At 38.4% G+C, this 20,276-nt stretch overlaps 1 protein-coding gene across 3 annotated transcripts in view; it reads left to right on the top strand.

Moving 5' to 3' along the window:
- Rasgrf2 (Ras protein specific guanine nucleotide releasing factor 2) overlaps nucleotides 1-20,276 on the top strand; it is a 201,947-nt gene that overhangs the window by 68,105 nt on the left and 113,566 nt on the right. For all 3 annotated transcript variants that reach the window (XM_048331557.1, XM_048331558.1, XM_048331559.1), the window contains exons 3-6: nucleotides 9,824-9,971; nucleotides 12,077-12,166; nucleotides 15,318-15,571; nucleotides 19,948-20,027. In XM_048331557.1, coding sequence (XP_048187514.1) covers nucleotides 9,824-9,971; nucleotides 12,077-12,166; nucleotides 15,318-15,571; nucleotides 19,948-20,027 — 572 coding nt within the window. The remainder of the gene's footprint in view (nucleotides 1-9,823; nucleotides 9,972-12,076; nucleotides 12,167-15,317; nucleotides 15,572-19,947; nucleotides 20,028-20,276) is intronic.

The raw sequence follows: 20,276 nt of genomic DNA on the forward strand, positions 1-20,276 counted from the left end.
ATTTTGACATATTATATTTCCTTGTAACAAAATTTTGTGTTTTTAAAATACTGAATTGTGCTTTAGAAAAGATTATTGACAACTTTCCACACATCTCCAATTTAGTCAGATGTTTAAATAATGATCTGTAATTGTGTGAACCAGAAAGATGGAACAATGCTTAGAAAAGAAGGTTTAGTCCTTTCATTTGTCTCACTTTTAGTTCTCTTCACTGAAACATTTGACTATCCAATGACTTAGAAGAGGAAAGCTGAACAGAGGAGAATCTATCAGAGAGATAGAGAGATGATTGGGGTTGATAGTGCTTGTTCGTCTTGCTAATGGGGTGTATAAAATATTGAATAGCCAATGAAGTGAAGATATTGATGTGAGAGGATTTAGGAGCCAGAGACTATAAAATATAGTATAGTAATGCCAAGTGGCCAAGAGCTAAGTTTAGGAGGAATGTGAGTCAGCTTTGTGTCATCATAGAAATTCTTGAGACAATAACTTAGAAAAGGTATTTTTTGATTCACAGTTGTAGATGTTGATCAAACATGACCAGTTGGCCCTGTTGAGACTGTGGGCAGCAGCGTATCACAGCAGAAGCGTAATTGCTCACCTCACCACCAGGTGAAATATGGGGTGAGGAGGGAGCTAAGGTCTCAAAACCCTCTTCAAAGGCACTCTCCAACAACCTAAAGGCCTCAACTCTTAAGGATTTCACCATTGCCCAATAGCACCATTTGGGGAACCAAGCTTTCAATAGTTGAACCTCTGAGGGACATAAAGATCAGGACCATAGTAGAGGCCTGGTCCTGCTTATGTAAGGCTGCCACCACCAGTGTTCAAAGGTTGCTGCTGCCCCATTCTCCAAGGTGCTATAGTTCTCTCCACGTGACGAATGCTGATGCCAAACTGTTTTCTCAATAAAAAGTGCACAACCCAAGTTTGGACTTAGCGTTTTTCTCTAGTAACTTTTTAAATATGATTTTTTTTCCTGCTGGATTTTGGCTATAGTTCACTTCCTAAATATGTCTTCAATAAAAATAACTGGGATGAGATCCTGGGTTATCTAACAACTTCTTATTAAATTAATATAACTTTCTGTCCTTCTACAAAAGTAATTAAGGGCTGTAATTTCACACTGTGTCTCTTTTCTGAACATTTCAGAATCTTATTTGAGTGTTCACTTTTTGCTTACATGGAATGCTGTGGTTTGGCGGTGATTATAAAGATTACACAGCAAGTGTTTTATTCCCATGGATATCCCAGTCTTGCCCTGTCAGTACTCAACAGATGGATTTTGACTTTTGCTTTCATTTTGTTGATTTATATGGTACGATTTTATTATTTCCATTGGCAAAGGAAAGCTACTTTCTACTTTCCTCTTCTCTTTCTCCTGTTCTTCCTTTTTCCTTCACTTCTGCTCTTCCTCCTCTACTTCCTTCTCCTTTTCATTGGAGGTTTTATTTATTTATTATTTATTTTTTGCCAGTCCTGGGGCTTGAACTCAGAGCTTGGGCACTGTCCCTGGCATCCTTTTGCTCAAGGCTAGCACTCTACCTCTTGAGCCACAGCGCCACTTCTGGCTTTTTCTGTTTATGTGGTACTGAGGAATCAAACCCAGGGGTTCATGCATGCTAGGAAAGTACTCTACTTCTAAGCCACATTCCTAGTCCTCATTTGAGGTTTTAAAACAGTTAATATAGAACTCCCCTATGACCCAGCAGCCCCACTTTTGGTTATCTATCCAAAAGACCACAAACAAAATCACAGTAATGTCACCAGCACAACAATGTTCATCGCAGCACAATTTGTCATAGCGAGAATCTGGAACCAACCCAGATGCCCCTCAGTAGACGAATGGATCAGGAAAATATGGTACATATACACAATGGAATTTTATGCCTCTATCAGAAAGAATGACATTGTCCCATTTGTAAGGAAATGGAAGGACTTGGAAAAAATTATACTAAGTGAAGTGAACCAGACTCAAAGAAACATGGACTCTATGGTCTCCCTTATTGGGAATAATTAGTACAGGTTTAGGCAAGTCATAGCAGAGCATCACAAGGCCCAATAGCTATACCCTTATGAACACATAAGATGATGCTAAGTGAAATGAACTCCATGGTATGGAGACAATTGTCATATCACAGTTGTAACTACTTTCAACGTCCCATGTGTATCTGTAGCTTCTATTATTGATGATGTTCTTGTATTACCTTCCTGTGGTTGTACCTACACTATTTCTGTAATCTTATCTGAGTATATTGGAAACCGTGTATACTGCTATTGGAACTAGGAAATTGAAAGGGAATACCAAAATTGAGAGACACAGGGTAAAAAAAGACAAACAACTACAAAAGCAATACTTGCAAAACTGTTTGGTGTAAGTGAACTGAACACCTCAGGGGGGAAAGGGTAAGGGGGAGGGGGGAGGGGGTATGAGGGACAAGGTAACAAACAGTACAAGAAATGTATCCAATGCCTAACGTATGAAACTGTAACCTCTCTGTACATCAGTTTGATAATAAAAATTGGAAAAAAACAGTTAATTAATAAGTAAGTGGAAAAACAGACTGTACTTGTTAAACTTGAGCAATATATATATAAATGGAAATGTTAGTCAAAACATATATTGGAAATACAGTAGATTAGAAATACAAATGCTCAGAAAATACTGAAGGAAAGCTGAACACATAATTCATTCATAAAACAAATATGTGCTGTTTTTACCTGGTGATTAGCATTAAAGAAGAAAATGGTGGGAGTAGAATAGAGTAGGAGCTGGCAATGGTGCCTCACAACTGCAGTCCTAGCTACCGAAAGGGATAAGGCCTAAGGAGTGTGGTTCAAAGCCAGCCTGAGCCAGAAAGTCTACAAGACTTCTATCACCAATTAACCACACCAAAGCTAGAAGTGGATCTCTGGCCCAAGTGGTAGAGCAGTAGCCTTGAGCACAAAAGCTTGGGGATAATGCCCAGGCCTTGAGTTCAATCTCTAGAATCAGAAGGAGGGGAGGGGGAGGGAGGGAGGAAAAGAGGGAGGGAGGAAGGGAGGGAATTAAAGAATATAAAGTAAGATATCACAATGAAGGGTTTTTCTCATTAATTTTATATTTCTCTTCCTACCACTGTATAAGTTCCATGAGAACATAATTATGGTTATTTTTTTAATTTTCTGATTTAAAAAAATTATTATAGTTGTACAAAGGTGTTTCCATTCAACAAAGCAATTTATGAAAACATTTAATCTTGATCAGCATCATCCCTTTTCATTATCATCTCTCCCAATCCGCTCCTTCCCTCAATTTTCTTTATTTTGTAGGCTATGTATTGAATTTTATGACTACATTCTCCCCTTCTTCCTCTCTTCATTGGTCTACACCATTCTTTTAATCCACCCCCTTACTAGTATCCATTGCTTGCTGTTTATTTTGTTGGACTATGAGTTAGCTTTTCTAAGAAATTTCATTATTCGAGTTCTTCCCCGAGTCTGCCATATTTCATACACTTGGATGTGTTTACTTATGTATTTATGAATTATTTCTAGGTTCTGTATATGAGTTAAAACAGGTCCTGGATAAGAGATACAACCACACTCAATAAATGGTTTATGAATCAAAGCATCAATTTGGATTCATAGGATTATGCAAACAAGGAAAACCAATTTTATATTAGGATTCTTACTTATGTAGTTAATGTATGGAATAAATAACTACTTAGGATTTGATATGTCTCTTCCCTACTTTAATATAATGGAAAGCTTGGAAAATATAGAAAAGTGCAAAAGAAGTAGCCTAAGAAGTGATTCCACCTATAATGATCCCAGAAACAATATGTTTTGATATGACTTTTTTTTTGTTGTTGTTGTTGTTTTTTTTTGGCCAGTCTTGGGCTTCCTTTTTGCTCAAGGCTAGCACTCTGCCACTTGAGCCACAGCGCCACTTCTGGCCGTTTTCTGTATATGTGGTGCTGGGGAATTGAACCCAGGGCCTCATGTATACGAGGCAAGCTCTCTCGCCACTAGGCCATATCCCCAGCCCTTGATATGACTTGTACTTGGGATGCCTATGTATAAATTTTTCTCCCTTTGCATATGAACATATATTCCTGTGCTGTACACATAATGTTCACCTTGCTTTTTTCTGTTCATTCATAAATAGGTCTTAGGTATACTGTTTTATAACCATTTTAAATAAATAATTTTAAACTAGGCATAGTGTCCCAGGCTTTTAACCACAACACTCTGTGGACAGGCAGGAGGTATCATGAGTTTAAGACCTTCCATGGCTACATAGCAAGACTCTGTCTCAAGAAGCCAAACTAAGACAAAACAAAAACATAATTTTAAGAACTTTGTTATCATTTCAGATAAATTATTCTTTATTTAGATACGTTCATATTATCTGTTTATTTTGATTATCTCAGTTATGTTTTAGTGATTAAACATCCTGTTTCTTTGTATGTGTTTGTGCAAGCCCCTGGTTATTTTTCTTGACTTTGTATTATTAGAAGTGAAATTACTAAGACAAGCAATATGACTTTTAAAGTGTGTCTTGATACATATTTGTGGCTTTTAGAATGTTTTCCTCTAGTAGCACTATGTGATATCACCAAATTCCCAACACTTCAAGTCCTGAGTGTTATTGTTGCTAAAACCTGAAGCAGCTTCTTCTGAATTACACACTTTTTATTGATATATGAGATGCTGACATTTTTCAATTAACTCATAACTTCTTTAGTCTCAAGTAGTTGTACAAAAAAGTTGCAATTCCATAAGTCAAGTTATAAGTGCAAGTTATAAGTTATAAGACAGTCTTTCTGTTGTTCTCCCCTATTATTTCCCCTTCCATCCTTACCCTCAAGTTATGTAGTTAAGTTTTACATAATGCACATTGAATAAAATGACCTTCCTTTTCTCATGCTTCCTTCCTCCGTTCATTTGTCACCTCTCCCCAAAACATAGTTCCACTGCCCAGTATTCATTTTGATAAACAGTTCACTAGTTGTTCAGAGGAGTTACAAATGTGCCATATGTCTCTCTGAGCTTAACTTCACTTAACATAGTTTTCTAGATGCATCCATTTCCTTGCAAATAAAATAATGTTATTCATTCTAATAGATGAGTAAACCTTTATTACATACATGTACCACATTTTCTTGATCCACTCATCCATTGTAGGGCATCTGGGCTGTTTCCATAACTTGACTGTCATGAGTAGTGTGACAGTGAACATGGATGTGTACACCTGTAGGTGTATTTACTACATTCTGATTTGTAGTATTGTGGATAGATGCATAAGAGTTATATCACTGGATGATAGGATAGTTCCATGTTTTTTGTGTGTGTTTGTTTGTTTTTGCCAGTCCTGGGCCTTGGTCTCAGGGCCTGAGCACTGTCCCTGGCTTCTTTTTGCACAAAGCTAGCACTCTGCCACTTAAGCCACAGCGCCACTTCTGGCCGTTTTCTGTATATGTGGTGCTGGGGAATCGAACCCAGGGCCTCATGTATACGAGGGAGGCACTCTTGCCATTAGGCCATATCCCCAGCCCCTAGTTCTATGTTTTATTTGATAAATAATTTTTATTGGTTGCTGAAGCTTTATATGTTCTGCATATCATTTTGTTTATGATTAACTTTAGGTGATATTATTGGCTTCTCTTCTATAAAGATTAAAGTTTGAATATAATACCTCTTATGTCCTATCTTTTTCTCCCTCTGTTTTGGTATTTACATATTTTTGACACTTATATTAGTTGACTTTATATCCTAAAGTAATATAATTAAATCTCTAATGATTTATAAACTTTAAACAGTAATGTGCCGGTGCTCTGCTAGGAAGGATATGATAAATAAATGAAGGCATTTTAAGGTCTCTTATATACTTGATGTTTTATTACTTTTATTATTTATTCACACTTTGTACATCTTAAAGCATTTATATTCTGTTCTCTAAATTCAATTAAGTCTCTGTGCTTTGACAGAGATTGAATCTGAAAATTAAAAACTAGTAAGTGGGGTAGGTGCCAAAGCACAGACAGATAGAAGGAATAAATGTGGTATTCCACAGCACAGTGGGGTGCCGATAGTTTGAAATAACCCATTTTATGTTTTATGAAGACCTCGGAGAGAGTTTCTCAGGGGCTCCAAACATAAAGAAGCAAAAGGGATGGGGGGGGGGGTAAGTACTAATTACACAGGTTCAATCAGCACCTGGTATATACCTCTGTTGTCCCAATTGTATGTTAATAAAAATCAACATTGGCAACTTACTTAGTGGCTATAGAAGTATTATATACAAAAGGATTAATGTAGATATTTGGTCCTACAAAGAATGGATAATCATAGAAAAATTGAATATTCATTCCTCAATTTTCATTTCTTGTTGATAGTCTTTTATTCTCTCTCTTTCTCTCTCATCAGCTAGCTTAGTTTTTAGCCACATCTGTCTTATTCATTAGCGAATCCCCTGACCTATAAATTTTTTTTTTTTTTTGCCAGTCCTGGGGCTTGGACTCAGGGCCTGAGCACTGTCCCTGGCTTTTTTTTTTTGCTCAAGGTTAGCACTCTGCCACTTGAGCCACAGCGCCACTTCTGGCCATTTTCTGTATATGCGGTGCTGGGGAATTGAACCCAGGGCCTCATGTATGCGAGGCAAGCACTCTTGCCACTAGGCCATATCCTCAGCCCTGACCTATAAAATTTTAATAGTCATTTTTTTTTTCTCCAATGCCTTTTATTATCTGGTTGCTTCTTTTCGATGGCAGCCTCCTTTTGTTTTATGTCTCTAATATCCATTCCTATCTCTCTGAAGATAATAAATCTCTGCTTCCTGATTGATTCTTGTTTCCTATAGTGTCTTTTCTCTTTGTTCACTTGGGCTGTGATTCTTATATGTTGCTAGTTAACAATTTCCCCTACAACATTTGTTAAATAAACATCTAATCACACCTGGATGGTTTGTGTAGGTAAGGAATCCAGGCCTGGCTTAGCTGGTGCCTGTGTCCAAAAGTTTCTCACAAGCTGCATTCACAGCATTGACTAGGTCTGTGATCTTATCCAAACACTCAGATGGAGGGGGTCTGCTTCCAATGTTACTTACATGGTTGCTGGCCACATTCATTCCTTAAGGGTCGATGTATTGAATTGAGTTCTGTTCTTCAATAGCTGTTGGTGAGAGTTCTTTCTCAGTTTCTATTTATCATGGAACTCTGAATAGAGAAACTCACAGCCTACAAGCTGGCTGCCTTCCAAGGAAATCAACAAGAGAGTAAGGGAAGGAAAGTGAGATGGAATCCAGAGTCTTCTTGTGAACTAATCTTGGAAGTGCCATCATCCCTTTTATAATAAATATATATATTGTTTTAAGCCTCTGACTTTGAGGTAATCTGTTTCACAACAGAAAAGGAACCCAATGTATTTCATTCCTAGGCACTCTTGATACCTTTCCTTTTTTAGTTCTTCCTTGGGTCAACAGTGGGTGCCAGGAGTAAGTCTTGTACCTGTTCTCTCTCAGTCTATCTCCCTTATTAACAACCTTCTTTAGAAAGGTGGCCCCATTTTCTACAGAGAGCAGGTCTTAGGCAGTGATCTAGGACAGGTCACCACTACCACTTGTATGCTTTCTTTCTTTAAAAAATCACTATAAATGTGATATACAGAGGGGCAACCATTTCCCTTTTATTTCTTTATTTTGGGGGCACGGAGGAGGGGCCTAACTTCTGCAAGCCCTTGTCTGTTGCACTGGGCTGTGTCTCATTTTTTGCATCAGTTGATTCTGTGCTTGGTACTTCTTGGCCACACTTGGTTAAAGTCATGTTTTTGCAAGGCTTTGCAACTCTGGTTTCCAGTCTTCCCATTGAACTCATTCTGCTTAGTTTTCCTTCTCATGCAATTTCATAAGACATCTGCTCTGTCAATGATATATTTTACTATTACATAATGCTGTTGTGATTTTGTTCTTTAAACAGAAAACAATTTTCTGAGCACATCAATGGGACTTCAGAGGTGAAGGCGGCAGATGTCAGTGCTATCTCTATATGAACTCAGTCCTGGACCCTGCATTGGGCTTACAATCTTCTTTTTTCATTTTGAGAATAAAATAAAATATTACTATGCAACTAACTTAGCATATTTCTAAGAAAATTGATGTAAAATGGCAGAAGCTTATAGTAACCTCTTTTTAATGCTTTATTATTATTTATCCCTTTAAGAATTCTCTACAGGATTTAAAAAATTAATTTATTTACTGTCAAAGTGATGTACAGAGGAGTTACAGTTTCATATGTAAGGCACTGAGTACTCTTATCAAACTTGTTTCCTTCCTCCCTCGTTTTTCTCCCACCTTTCCCCTTCCCCTCTCCCCCATTGAGTTGTACAGCTGGATTATAGTTTTGTAAGTACTGCTGTTGCATTGGTTCGCCTTTTCCACCTTGTGTTTCCATTTCTACAGGGTCTTTTAGTGAAGATTTGCTCTCCCTTTTTCTTCTTTCTCCTCCTCTCACTTATATTTACACAGCTCTTCTTTCTATGCTCTTTGAGTCATTTGGAACAAATGACTTCAGAATATAGCAGGTGCTATGTTCTTCTTTCATGTTAACAGCACACGTGATATAAGTGCTGAGGGTGCTGAGATAATTGAATTAAAAGCGATTTTTAGAATTATCTCAAGACGTTAGTTCTAAGTATGGCAAAACCATTTGAAAGTAGTGGAGGTTAGAACGAGAACTTATTGGAAGGAAACTTCTACCAGCTAGTCACCCTTTTCTGTCTCAGATTTCCTACCTGTCTTGTATCTGCCGTTCTGAACATCGGCCTGTTCTTCACTTTCTCAGCAGACTTACTTTAACTGCTCTGGCATAAGGCTGTACAATGACAGCAGCCTAAGTTTTCAGGTTCACGTCATCTCAGTTTAAGCAAGCAAGACGGAGGTGCAATTCCAGATTCTGGAAAGAAAATAAAATTGTTTTGGTTTATGTTGGGCCTGGTATCCCATTTTAGGTTGGTTCAATGTGATCATAAGGGTAGGTTTTGGAGTGTAAACATAGCTGCTATGGTTCAAGTTCTCAAAGAAGAGTTAAGTAGGTAAAAGCCAGAGAAAAGATTTCAAAACAGTCCAATGCTATTGTCCTCTGAGAGATAGTTCAATTTGTGGTTAAGATATATGCACTGGATCAGACAGCTAGCTACTCCAGGATTCCATTATCAGTAAAAACCCAAGTGAGTTTTGTCTTTGCCATACTCAGTGAAAGAAATAAAGGCAGGCCACTGAAGTTAAGCCTAAGGAATTTAACTTACTGCTCAAATATATGTTGCATCTGTCAGTTCTGAATGGTATTGCAATTGCAAAGAAATCCCTGCAGATCTAGTAGTGGGATAGTCATGATAGTTTTATTTTGTTTGTCTTTTTGGTCAGTGTTCATTCTCAAGGTTGTGGTATTTATTCATCTTGGTATTGGGTCTATTTTGACTATTCCTACCTTCCCTGGTAAAATATTTGAGTGTTACTTTGGGAACCATATGCCATCAGTTCAAAAGGCCTCAATTTCTTTGATAAAGGAAGTACACTACTTTAAAAATTACTCAGATTTCCTTTGCATTTTTTCTTGCTCATATGATAAAATTAAGTACATGAATTCTTAGTGAAGGATGTGTAAATGATGATTCAAATTCTGTATCACTGAAGGCTAAAAAATGTAAACTGAGAATGTTTATATAAGATAGGGTTTGCCAAACATGCAATGCTTGTGGGCTGTTTTTTTTAAATGTAGTATACTCTGTTTCATATGGGATTATGGAACAATGCTTTAATGACTGACTGTAATTTTCTCTTCAGTTATGCAGACATTTTGATTGAGAGAGAAGTGTTAATGCAGAAGTACATTCATCTAGTACAGATTGTAGAGACAGAAAAAATCGCAGCTAACCAACTTCGGCATCAACTTGAAGATCAAGATACAGAAATTGAGAGGCTTAAATCAGAGGTATTTCTCAGTCAAAAATTCCTTCTCATTGTTTCTCATCTACTATCATCTCTCCATGATTATCCATGGCATATTGAGGGCAAAATCTTAATCCCAGGCTTAATTCCTCTGTCCTTAATACATACATACTGTGCTACTGATAGAACCATGAATTTCTTGTCTACATTGGTTTAGGTAAACATACTACATGGACATACCAAAAGAGCATTTAAAAAAAATCTGTGCTCCTAATATCCTGAATTAGATCTGAAATTAAACAGCTATCTATAATATGGAACTATTTTCAGATTGATTTCCAGAATGAGAGTAGTGAGTTTGTTTTAAAGGCAATTATCACAAGTAAGGAACAACCAGGAAGTAATTCAGAAATTTTTGACTTCTTTAAGATCTAAGGAGTCCAGTCTTTTCATCTTTAGGCTTAGCGAGAGTAAGATTTTCTCCCACAAAAGCATTAATATCTCTTAGATTCAAAGAAGGAAGCCGGGCAAAAGAAACCTACAACTCATGGTGTTCTGGTTGACAGAGATAGCTCAGACTCCCTAGACTTGGCACTTTCCTTATTATGGGATAACATTTTCCTTGTTGCCTCTCACCTTCTCCTGGGTCTCACCAGAATGCTGGGAGGAATTTCCTCCTTTGCTCCCTGGGTACATCACACTGCAGTGCACACAGCACGGTACGAGGGTACAAGCCAATTCCAACTGGAGTGTGATGGTTTCTCTGGGGATGGTAAGTTGCCAACTGTGTTCACTGTATCTTTGCAATTGTTAGCTTCCTCGTTCAACCCTGAGATCTGATATAGTGAAAACAGCAACAGCAAACTTCACAAACTTGCATTTTAAATGACTATATCTGGCACTGTAATTTAAAACAAAATTATTGTGTTCTTTCCCCACCACAGTGTGCTAGAGCAGATGCTTGTCTGCCGAGTGAAGCAGGTTGGTATTTACTCCACGAGAGAAGCTTAGCACCAAGGGATGTTCCCCAATATTTATTTGTGTGAGCGTCTCTGTCTTCATTACAGTCTATTTTAGTCTGAATATAGAACGTGGCTATAAACTGTCAGCAGCAGGTATGTCTTCTGTGGCTGCGTGACAGGAGCCATAATTTATTTCCTACTCCCTTTGTTTTCCCCATGGTTCTACCAGACAATGGTAGAGGAGTGTATTTAGTATAGGGGACATGATACAAAAAGATGTTGGGGGCAGGGGGGAGCAATTATGGTCTCCTAATCTTTTTTTTTTTCCAGTCCTGGAGCTTGGACTCAGGGCCTGAGCACTGTCCCTGGCTTCTTTTTGCTCAAGGCTAGCACTCTGCCAAGTTGAGCCACAGTGCCACTTCTGGCCATTTTCTATACCTGTGGTGCTGAGGAATCGAACCCAGGGCTTCATGTATACGAGGCAAGCACTCTTTCCACTAGGCCATATTCCCAGCCCAGTCTCCTAATCTTTAAGCGATTCTTTGTTAGTAAATCTGTATGAACTCTTATACTCGTGTCTGCACTTGAGGGATAGCCTAGTGAATTTCGTTTCTATGTGTATATAGCTGAGAGGCCACCTGATCTTGACTTATACCTCACAGCTCTCAGGATTGGTCTGGGGCTATATAGAGAAATTTAGATCATTATAATACTTTCTATTTCCTCTGAGGAACCGGGTGGCTGGCTTAGACCAACCTCAGGGCTCTGAGGTCTCCCTTGTACCTACCATTTTTCCTAAGGAGATCTGTGTCTTCTGTATGGCGTGCCCATGAAAGGCCAAACAAGCTGATTATGGACAAGACCTTCCAGTTGAGCACCTGCATGTGGAGAGCACAGGTTTGCATGGACTCAAGGCCTGACCAGAAGTTGGCCTGGTTAGTCAGGTCCAAGTTTTACCCTAATGTAGATCCCAGTTTACACTTTCTCCAACACTTCTTGTCAGCATTGTAACACCAAACTTAAGGTAAAGATCATCCTTTACCTCAGCACCAAAGGAAGACAAGGGGCACAAAACACAATGGCTCCTTGAAGACCTCAGTGGACTAGCCTGGCAGGCATCCCTTCTGTCCTATGGTTCTACTTCATTATTCCCTGAATCATGAGATGGACCCATTTTGTGTTACAGATTGTTGCCCTTAATAAAACTAAGGAACGAATGCGCCCTTACCAAAGCAACCAGGAAGATGAAGACCCAGACATCAAGAAGATTAAAAAGGTACGACTTTCAAGGTTCCTGGCTCTGGGGGAACAAGGTGGTTGTTCGTGTATTCTGTGGTGACACCTGTGTCACTGTTTCCCTGAACTGGGAAACAGCCTTGGTATTTCCATGCTTAAGATACTCACACTTGCCCTTCCTAGTGATGCAGACATAGCTCTTTTGGAGACTCTCAGCTTGAGTTTTCTTTCCAGTTGTGAAATCTTCTTTTGGATTAAGGTAGAATGAAAAACAAGTATTAAGAGACAATGGTGTTCTCTACCTAGGGTAACAAAGAGCTGTTGAATGTCCTAGTTTTGTGATACTTTCATATTTCGTAGGAATTAAAAAATTACATTTCAAAAACATTTCCCTTAGCATTAGCCTGTAGTGATACTCAAGAAGATTCTCTTTTCTCATGTGAGAAGATTGAACAAATCCATACACCAGCTCAGATTTGTTTTATTATGAGTGCCTCTTTTTTAGCAACTACATGAACAGGGGAACTTTCTACCTTACTATCATTGAGAATCAAACAAGGAAGCAGACCCTGGCACTAACTTTAGCCCACTGCCTTGTGAGGCAGTGATTCCATGATCTTAATTGTCCAAGTTGAACACTCAACTTGGTTAATGTTATGTAAAAGCCTTCAATTTAAAGAACTTTTCCTGGATATGCATCTGTAACTCTTCATTTCTTCCTAATTTTCTCTTAGTCCTTCTTTCTGTATGAAATAAGTGTTTTTTTTTTTTTTTTTTGCCAGTCCTGGGCCTTGGACTCCAGGCCTGAGCACTGTCCCTGGCTTCTTCCGCTCAAGGCTAGCACTCTGCCACTTGAGCCACAGCGCCGCTTCTGGCCATTTTCTGTATATGTGGTGCTGGGGAATCGAACCTAGGGCCTTGTGTATCCGAGGCAGGCACTCTTGCCACTAGGCTATATCCCCAGCCCCGAAATAAGTGTTTTAAGTGTAACAAAACTATAACTAAAGGCTGCTCAGAACTTGAAATGGAAATGACTCTTTGGACTAAGTTGAATGATTTTTAGTTTTCAAGAAATAAAGATATAAGGGGCTGGGATGTAGCTCAGTGGCAAAGCGCTTGCCTATCAAGTACAACATCCTGGGTTCGATCCCCAGTACAAAAAAAGCAAAGGCAATAAAAAAAAAGAAATAAAGATATATAGGAAGCGTAGTGGCACACACAATTGTAATGTCAGCTATTTGGGAGATTGTAGGCCAGCTTGAGCAAAAGTTAGTGAGATCTAATCTCAAAATGATTCTGAGTTCATGCCTGTTGTCCTAGCTTCTTAGTAGGTGGGAATAAGAGCTTGCTGTTTGAGGTCATCTGGGGCAAAATTAGTAAGGAACCCAGTTGAAAAACAAAAAAACCCAACTATAGTGGCTCAAGTGGTTAAGCATTAATACAGCAAGCTTTAAACCCCACGTTCAGTCCTCAGTGCCAATAAATAATTAGTCAAATAGTAAAATAGCACTATTCTTTTCTTAGCATTTACATTTTCTACTTGATTCTGGTTTGTGTTGTTATGCCACAAGATTAATGCTATTGCTTTTCTTTTAATAGTATGCAGTGGCATGTAAACAAAGATATTAATAAAATCCAATTTTCAGTTTTGTTATACAAGCTGGCCTGTCAGTAAACAAGTGAGCTATTGTTCAGCAGAGAACACCTGTTCAAGTGAACAGAGAGATTTTACTTGACCCAAAATGTAATTAAGTTGAGTTTTATAAATACTTCTATTCAATGGAAGAATAATGTTAAAAAGTGCTTTTTATATTTTTTCTACCCTCATGATTCTTAATTGAGGTAATTTAAAATTTACTTTTGAACTTGTTGAATAGACTTTGAAATTAACTTTATTGTTCTTTGTCTCAAATCAACCCAAAATCTGTGGAAAGAGATAGATGTTCACAGATGAATGATTCCCACCTCCACTTCCTCCCCCATGCTGGTCCTGGGGCTTGAACTCATAACATATATGATGCGTTGCCAAATCATTACAAATTACGAAATCACACAATGACTAGACATTTACAGCAGCTTCACATTTTCAAAATGTGATCCTTATCTAAATTTTATATAGGAAAGCTATTCTTCACATAAACTTTCAGTATTTAAAACACTATGATATCAAAGCCCCAAAGGTACTGTATATTGCTCTGAAAATATAAAGAAATTAAGTAATGGTATATTAAGTATGGAACTAAGTTTTCTATGTAAATACAAAATTTATATAAAATGTATTCATTTGTTACAATATCCAAGGCACGTTGTAGCTCTATATCATTTTCTTTTCAGCAGTTGCAAGTTATTTTCTGTATTTTTTTGTCTTTTGTTTTTTGGTATTGGGATCAAACCCAGGATGTTGCACTTGCTAGGCAAGTGCTTTGCCACTGAGCCACATCCCAGCCCACAAGTTATTTTCTTAGTTTGTGGCTATGAAAAATAAATTGAGAATCTACCATAAAAAAAGAGGATCAGAGTTCAATAATCAGCAGATTATTGGCAGTCTTTGAGTTAAGGATTATGATATATATCATATATATGTATATATATGTATATATATATGCTTAGTATCTCCTATTTACCTATTTTAAAAATACTAAAGCCAGGGGCTGGGAATATGGCCTAATGGCAAGAGTGCTTGCCTCCTACACATGAAGCTCTTGGTTCAATTTCCCAGAACCACATATATGGAAAACGGCCAGAAGGGGCGCTGTGGCTCAGGTGGCAGCCTTGAGCAGGAAGAAGCCAGGGACAGTGCTCAGGCCCTGAGTCCAAGGCCCAGGACTGGCCAAAACAAAACAAAACAAAAAAAAACCCCTAAAGCCAGAGGTGAAGCATTTGGCCAGAGATTGAGTGCTTGGTGACTCTGAATTCAAACCCAAGTACTACCAAGTAGTAGTATGGAATATAATATTTTGTTAGGATAGATAGGCTTATGTTGTGGGAGAAACTTGTGACTGTGAGGGAAAATACCTTTTACATCATTTTTTTCTTGCTCATTGCCATTTTCCCCATTCTGGTGGAAGCATTGGAGCACCCACGAAAGAGAAGAGGATTGTATAAGACATGGGCGGATGGTCTCCATTGCAGGCTTGGGGAAGGCACTCTGACACTTCCTTGAGGTTCCTTTCTATCTTTTTGTTCTGTAGGTTCAGAGCTTCATGAGAGGATGGCTGTGTAGAAGGAAATGGAAGACCATTGTGCAGGACTATATTTGTTCTCCACATGCTGAAAGTATGAGGAAGAGAAATCAGATTGTGTTCACCATGGTGGAGGCAGAATCAGAATATGTGCACCAACTCTACATCTTGGTGAATGGCTTCCTCCGGCCCCTGCGGATGGCAGCCAGCTCCAAGAAACCCCCCATCAGCCATGATGATGTCAGCAGCATTTTCCTCAATAGGTTTGTTCTTGCATAAATCCATGATTTGGAAAAAAAAATAAAACTCACTCCCTCCCTCCCTCGCTCCTCTTTCCTTCTCTCTTCTTTCATCTGGTTCTGGGGATTGAACTGAAGGCCTCATGTATGCTATTCAGGGTCTATGCTATTCTCATCCTTCTGTGGGGGGTTGTGTGTGAGGAAGATATTCCCCTTTACAAATGGGAGGGAATGCAATGATGAATGCATCTTTTCATAGAAGCATTTCCGGAAGAATAAAAACCAATGCAGAACTTGAGAATCTTGGTTGCTGGATGTACTTATCCAACAGTGTTTATGTTGCTGATGGTTAATTAGTGAACAAAGCAGAAAATCCTTGCCTTTATGGAACTTAAATTTTGATGCAAGGAAACAAGTTGTAACAATATATCCTGGAGATCTTTGCCATGAAGGAAGTCAGCCATGAGGCTTCCTGGGGAAAACTTGACAGGGCAAAGTACTGATGGGTAGAGTATGAGACTGGAGCATGCCTGACACTCCAGGGCCATCAAGGCTAGAGGAACGCATGAGTGCGTCAGGAATGAGCAGGTGAGAGGCTGTGAAGCTGTTGGCTTTTACTCTCAATGAGATGGGGAGACATTGCTTGAGTTTTGAGCATAACCAGCAGAGAAGAGAAAAAGAAGATCAGTTAGAGGCAAAGATCAACTGAAATAATACTACAGAAGTAACAATAGACATTATTGGTAACGTTGATAAGGGGTCAAACCCTGATTAGAAAGGACATTGGAGAGAATGGAGTAGAAGAGGGGAATGAAAGAGAATGGGTATAGAAAAGTCTTCAAGGAAGGTTATTCTAAAGAGCATCAGAGGGCTGAGGATGTAGTTCCAGGGTAGAGCCTTTGTCTAGCATGTATGAAGCTTTAAATTCAATCTCCTAAAAAAAACCCAAAATAACAAACAGAGTAGGCAATGGTAAACAGAGGGGAAAAGTATGATTCAGGCAGAAGAGAGAGTGTTCCACTGAAATGGAGTCCTATGGACTTTTCTGCCGGGGGTGGCTGGAACCTTGATCCTTTTCATCTCAGTCTCCTATGTTGGTAGCAGGACAGGTGTCTGCCACTGCACCAGATATTGGTGAAGATCAGCTCTCCCATGAACTTTTCTGCTCAGACTGACTTTGATCTCAGACTCAAAAGTAGGTAGAATTACATAGTGGATAGCTTAAAGATGTATACTTTAAAGAGAGGCTTCCTGGGTGTTTGTTGTCCTAAATATTATTAATTAGATTATCTTTCCTTGTTTGTTTTTGAAGCTCCAGGCAGTTTAATTACTTTCTGTTTTTAAAAATACTAGGTAAGGGGGCTGAGGATATAGCCTAGTGGCAAGAGTGCCTGCCTCGGATACACGAGGCCCTAGGTTCGATTCCCCAGCACCACATATACAGAAAACGGCCAGAAGCGGCACTGTGGCTCAAGTGGCAGAGTGCTAGCCTTGAGCGGGAAGAAGCCAGGGACAGTGCTCAGGCCCTGAGTCCAAGGCCCAGGACTGGCCAAAAAAAAAAAAAAATACTAGGTAAGCATTTATTTCTAGTACATGTCATTAATGCAAAAGAATTGGTATAAAGAAGATATCAATGTAAGAGTGAGTAATCTCTCTCTGAGTGGAGGAAATTCTCTGTTTATAGAATCTTTACTGACTTTCAACAACAGAAAAATGGTATCCGCTTCTATCTTCCTTTTTTATTATTAATTTACTTTATTGTTATTATATAAGTGATATATAGGGAGATTACAATTACATGAGTCAGGTAATGAGTACATTTCCTTTTGTGTAGTGTCTCCTGTTCCCTCTTTCTCTCCCAGTCCCCATCTCCACCTGCGAGTTGTGCAGTTCACTTTCATCAGTGTTCAGTGAGCTCCATGGCTGCACTTTTTCACTCTTGTTCCCTTGAGTTCTGTACCCTCTCCCTATTCTAAAGATATACATTTGAATACACCATACATAAAGTAAAGAAGACAAAACCATCAGAAACTAAAATAATAAAAAAGAAAGGAAGAAAAGAAAAAGGAGGTCTCTTGTTTCCATAGCTTGAAGTTTGTTTCAGCATGTAGTTTATATAAATATGAAGAGGCACTTAGGCAATGCACCTTTGTATTTCTCTCTTAAGACTATCTTCTATTGATCTCACTGTGGGTGAGTATCTAGAATCCTGTATAATTTAACATATACCACTGTGTTTTATATCTATTTTCCATATGTTATATGTCCATATGTCTCTCTGAGCCTAACTTATGATTTGTTCTATCCATTTCCCTGCAAATGATATTATTTTATTCCATTTATTCCATTTTATTCCATTGTATAATTCCATTGCCTAATGAACACAGATGTGCAGGTGTCTTTATTATATCTTGGCTCATGATGTTAAGGATTGATGCCCAGGAGTGGTATGGCTGGGTCATAGGGAAGGCCTTTGTTTAGTTTTTTGAGGAACCCTACTGCTGTCCAGAGAGTGGTTGTACTAGTTTACATTCCCACCAACAGAGCAGTAGGGTTGCTTTTCCCCAGATCCCTGCCAACATTTGTTGTCCAAATTCACAACGTTGGCCAATCTAACTAGGGTGTGATGTAATCTCTGAGTTGTTTTGATTTGCATTTCCTTTTTGGCCATGGATGATGAGCATTTCCTCATGGGTTTCGTACCTCCTCTTGTGAGAAGTCTCTCCTTAGCTCTCTTGCCCATTTAGTGATTGGTTTATTAGGGTTGCGAGAGGTTGGTTTCTTGAGCTCCTTGGGTATGAAGCTTTTGTCTGATATATTTCTAGAAGAAAATGTCTCCCAGTCTGTTGGTTTTGGGAAAAGTGGGTATCCATATGCAGAAAACTAAAAATGGATCCCTGTTTGTTACCCGGCACTAATTATCAATTCAAAGTGGATCAAAGACCTCAATATCAGACCCCAAACTTTTAAACTACTACAAGAGAGAGTAGGGGAAACTTATAGGTATTATAGGAAACTTAGAACTTATAAGTATAGGTAGAAATTTCTTGAAATGAGTCACAGGGGGACAACAGATAGGACTGAGGCTTGACAAGTGGGACTCGTCAAAATAAGTTTCTTCATAGCTAAAGACGGAGATACTTCTATATTTTCTATCTTATCAAGTGTGTGTAGGTACTGGTAGAACTGTATTTACTTTCAGAATGTAGCTGCCAAGAAGACTGCGAAATGTGGTTTTGCTCACTACTCTTCCTGACTAAGAGGATAGAAGTCAATTAAAAGACTAATTTATAATAGCTGTCAAAGTATATTTGATTGAAATTCTTGAACAACACACACTACTACTTAAACTTTATATAGAAGAAAAACAAGTCAGAGTGTCTATTTTTGCTTTTGTTTTCATGGACTCTTTGGAAGTAAGAATTTATCCTGATGTTTATTGTTATGAAATTTGACCCACAACAAACCAAGAACTCTCTCCTTGAGAAGAACAATTCTGTATTTAATTGTATCAATATTTTCCTTCAGAAAAGGCTTCAATAGCTTAATCTAATTAAGAGAAAGCAAAGTATATTTGACTCTGGAAACTGTCCATGGCCCTTTTAGAATGTTAAATCACTAGTTTATGCATAATTTTCATTTTAGTATCTCTAGATAGGCTCCAGTATTTTTAGAAGATAATGCTACATTTCTGTTTTAACTATATTAGAAGTACAGTAGAGTTCTGTGAAATGTTTTGCTATGGATTTTTTCCCTCCTTGTCAAAACTCATTTCAGTAAAAAGAGAAACCTTTCCTTGCGTTTTCTAGAATAAAATATGAAAAGACAAAGGATCATAACTATGGTGTTCTGATTACCAATTGAAATGCTTCAATCTAATCGTAGAAAGCTCACTTTTAAATGATAAAGTGGGCTATGTGACAGTTTGATATTTCTTATCTTCCAATGTTTAAGACTGGTCTTGGAGTTTTCTTTGGGTTTTATTGCAGTTCTATAAAAGAGAAATTGCTTTATGAAGGCTACAACACCCATGTTATTATGTAACCCATGTTACAGTTTGGAGGCTCTAAAAACTGGTATTCTGTATGTACAATATGCTTTAAGCACTTTTTTTTTTTTTTTTTTTTTTGGCCAGTCCTGGGCCTTGGACTCAGGGCCTGAGCACTGTCCCTGGCTTCTTCCCGCTCAAGGCTAGCACTCTGCCACTTGAGCCACAGCGCCCCCTCTGGCCGTTTTCCATATATGTGGTGCTGGGGAATCGAACTGAGAGCTTCATGTGTAGGAGGCAAGTACTCTTGCCACTAGGCCATACTCCCAGCCCTTTAAGCACTTATTGGGCTCTATTGACAAAGTAAATGCTTTATGAAGACTAAATTCTATCTCTTTTTGGTCTTTCATAGTGAAACAATCATGTTTCTTCATGAAATATTTCATCAAGGACTAAAGGCAAGGATAGCAAACTGGCCTACTTTAATTTTAGGTAAGTGCATTCTCTGACGATTAAAAAATTCAGAATGACTGCCATTAGATTTATGCATTATCCTGTGTTGTCTGAATTCACTTCTTGACCTGTGACCTTCTGTAAGCACTGAGAATCTGCTGCTTTTTGAGTCCTTTGGGTCCCACCTTAGAGGTTTCCTTTTACCTCTTTCTCCTGGTCAGTCATAAGTCATTCAGGACTGGGGTCACATTTGTCCCAGAGTACATTTTTCCCCAACCTATCATTTAG

This window comes from Perognathus longimembris, chromosome 22 (genome assembly GCF_023159225.1).
Source record: "Perognathus longimembris pacificus isolate PPM17 chromosome 22, ASM2315922v1, whole genome shotgun sequence".
In the NCBI taxonomy this organism is placed as follows: Eukaryota; Metazoa; Chordata; class Mammalia; order Rodentia; family Heteromyidae; genus Perognathus; species Perognathus longimembris.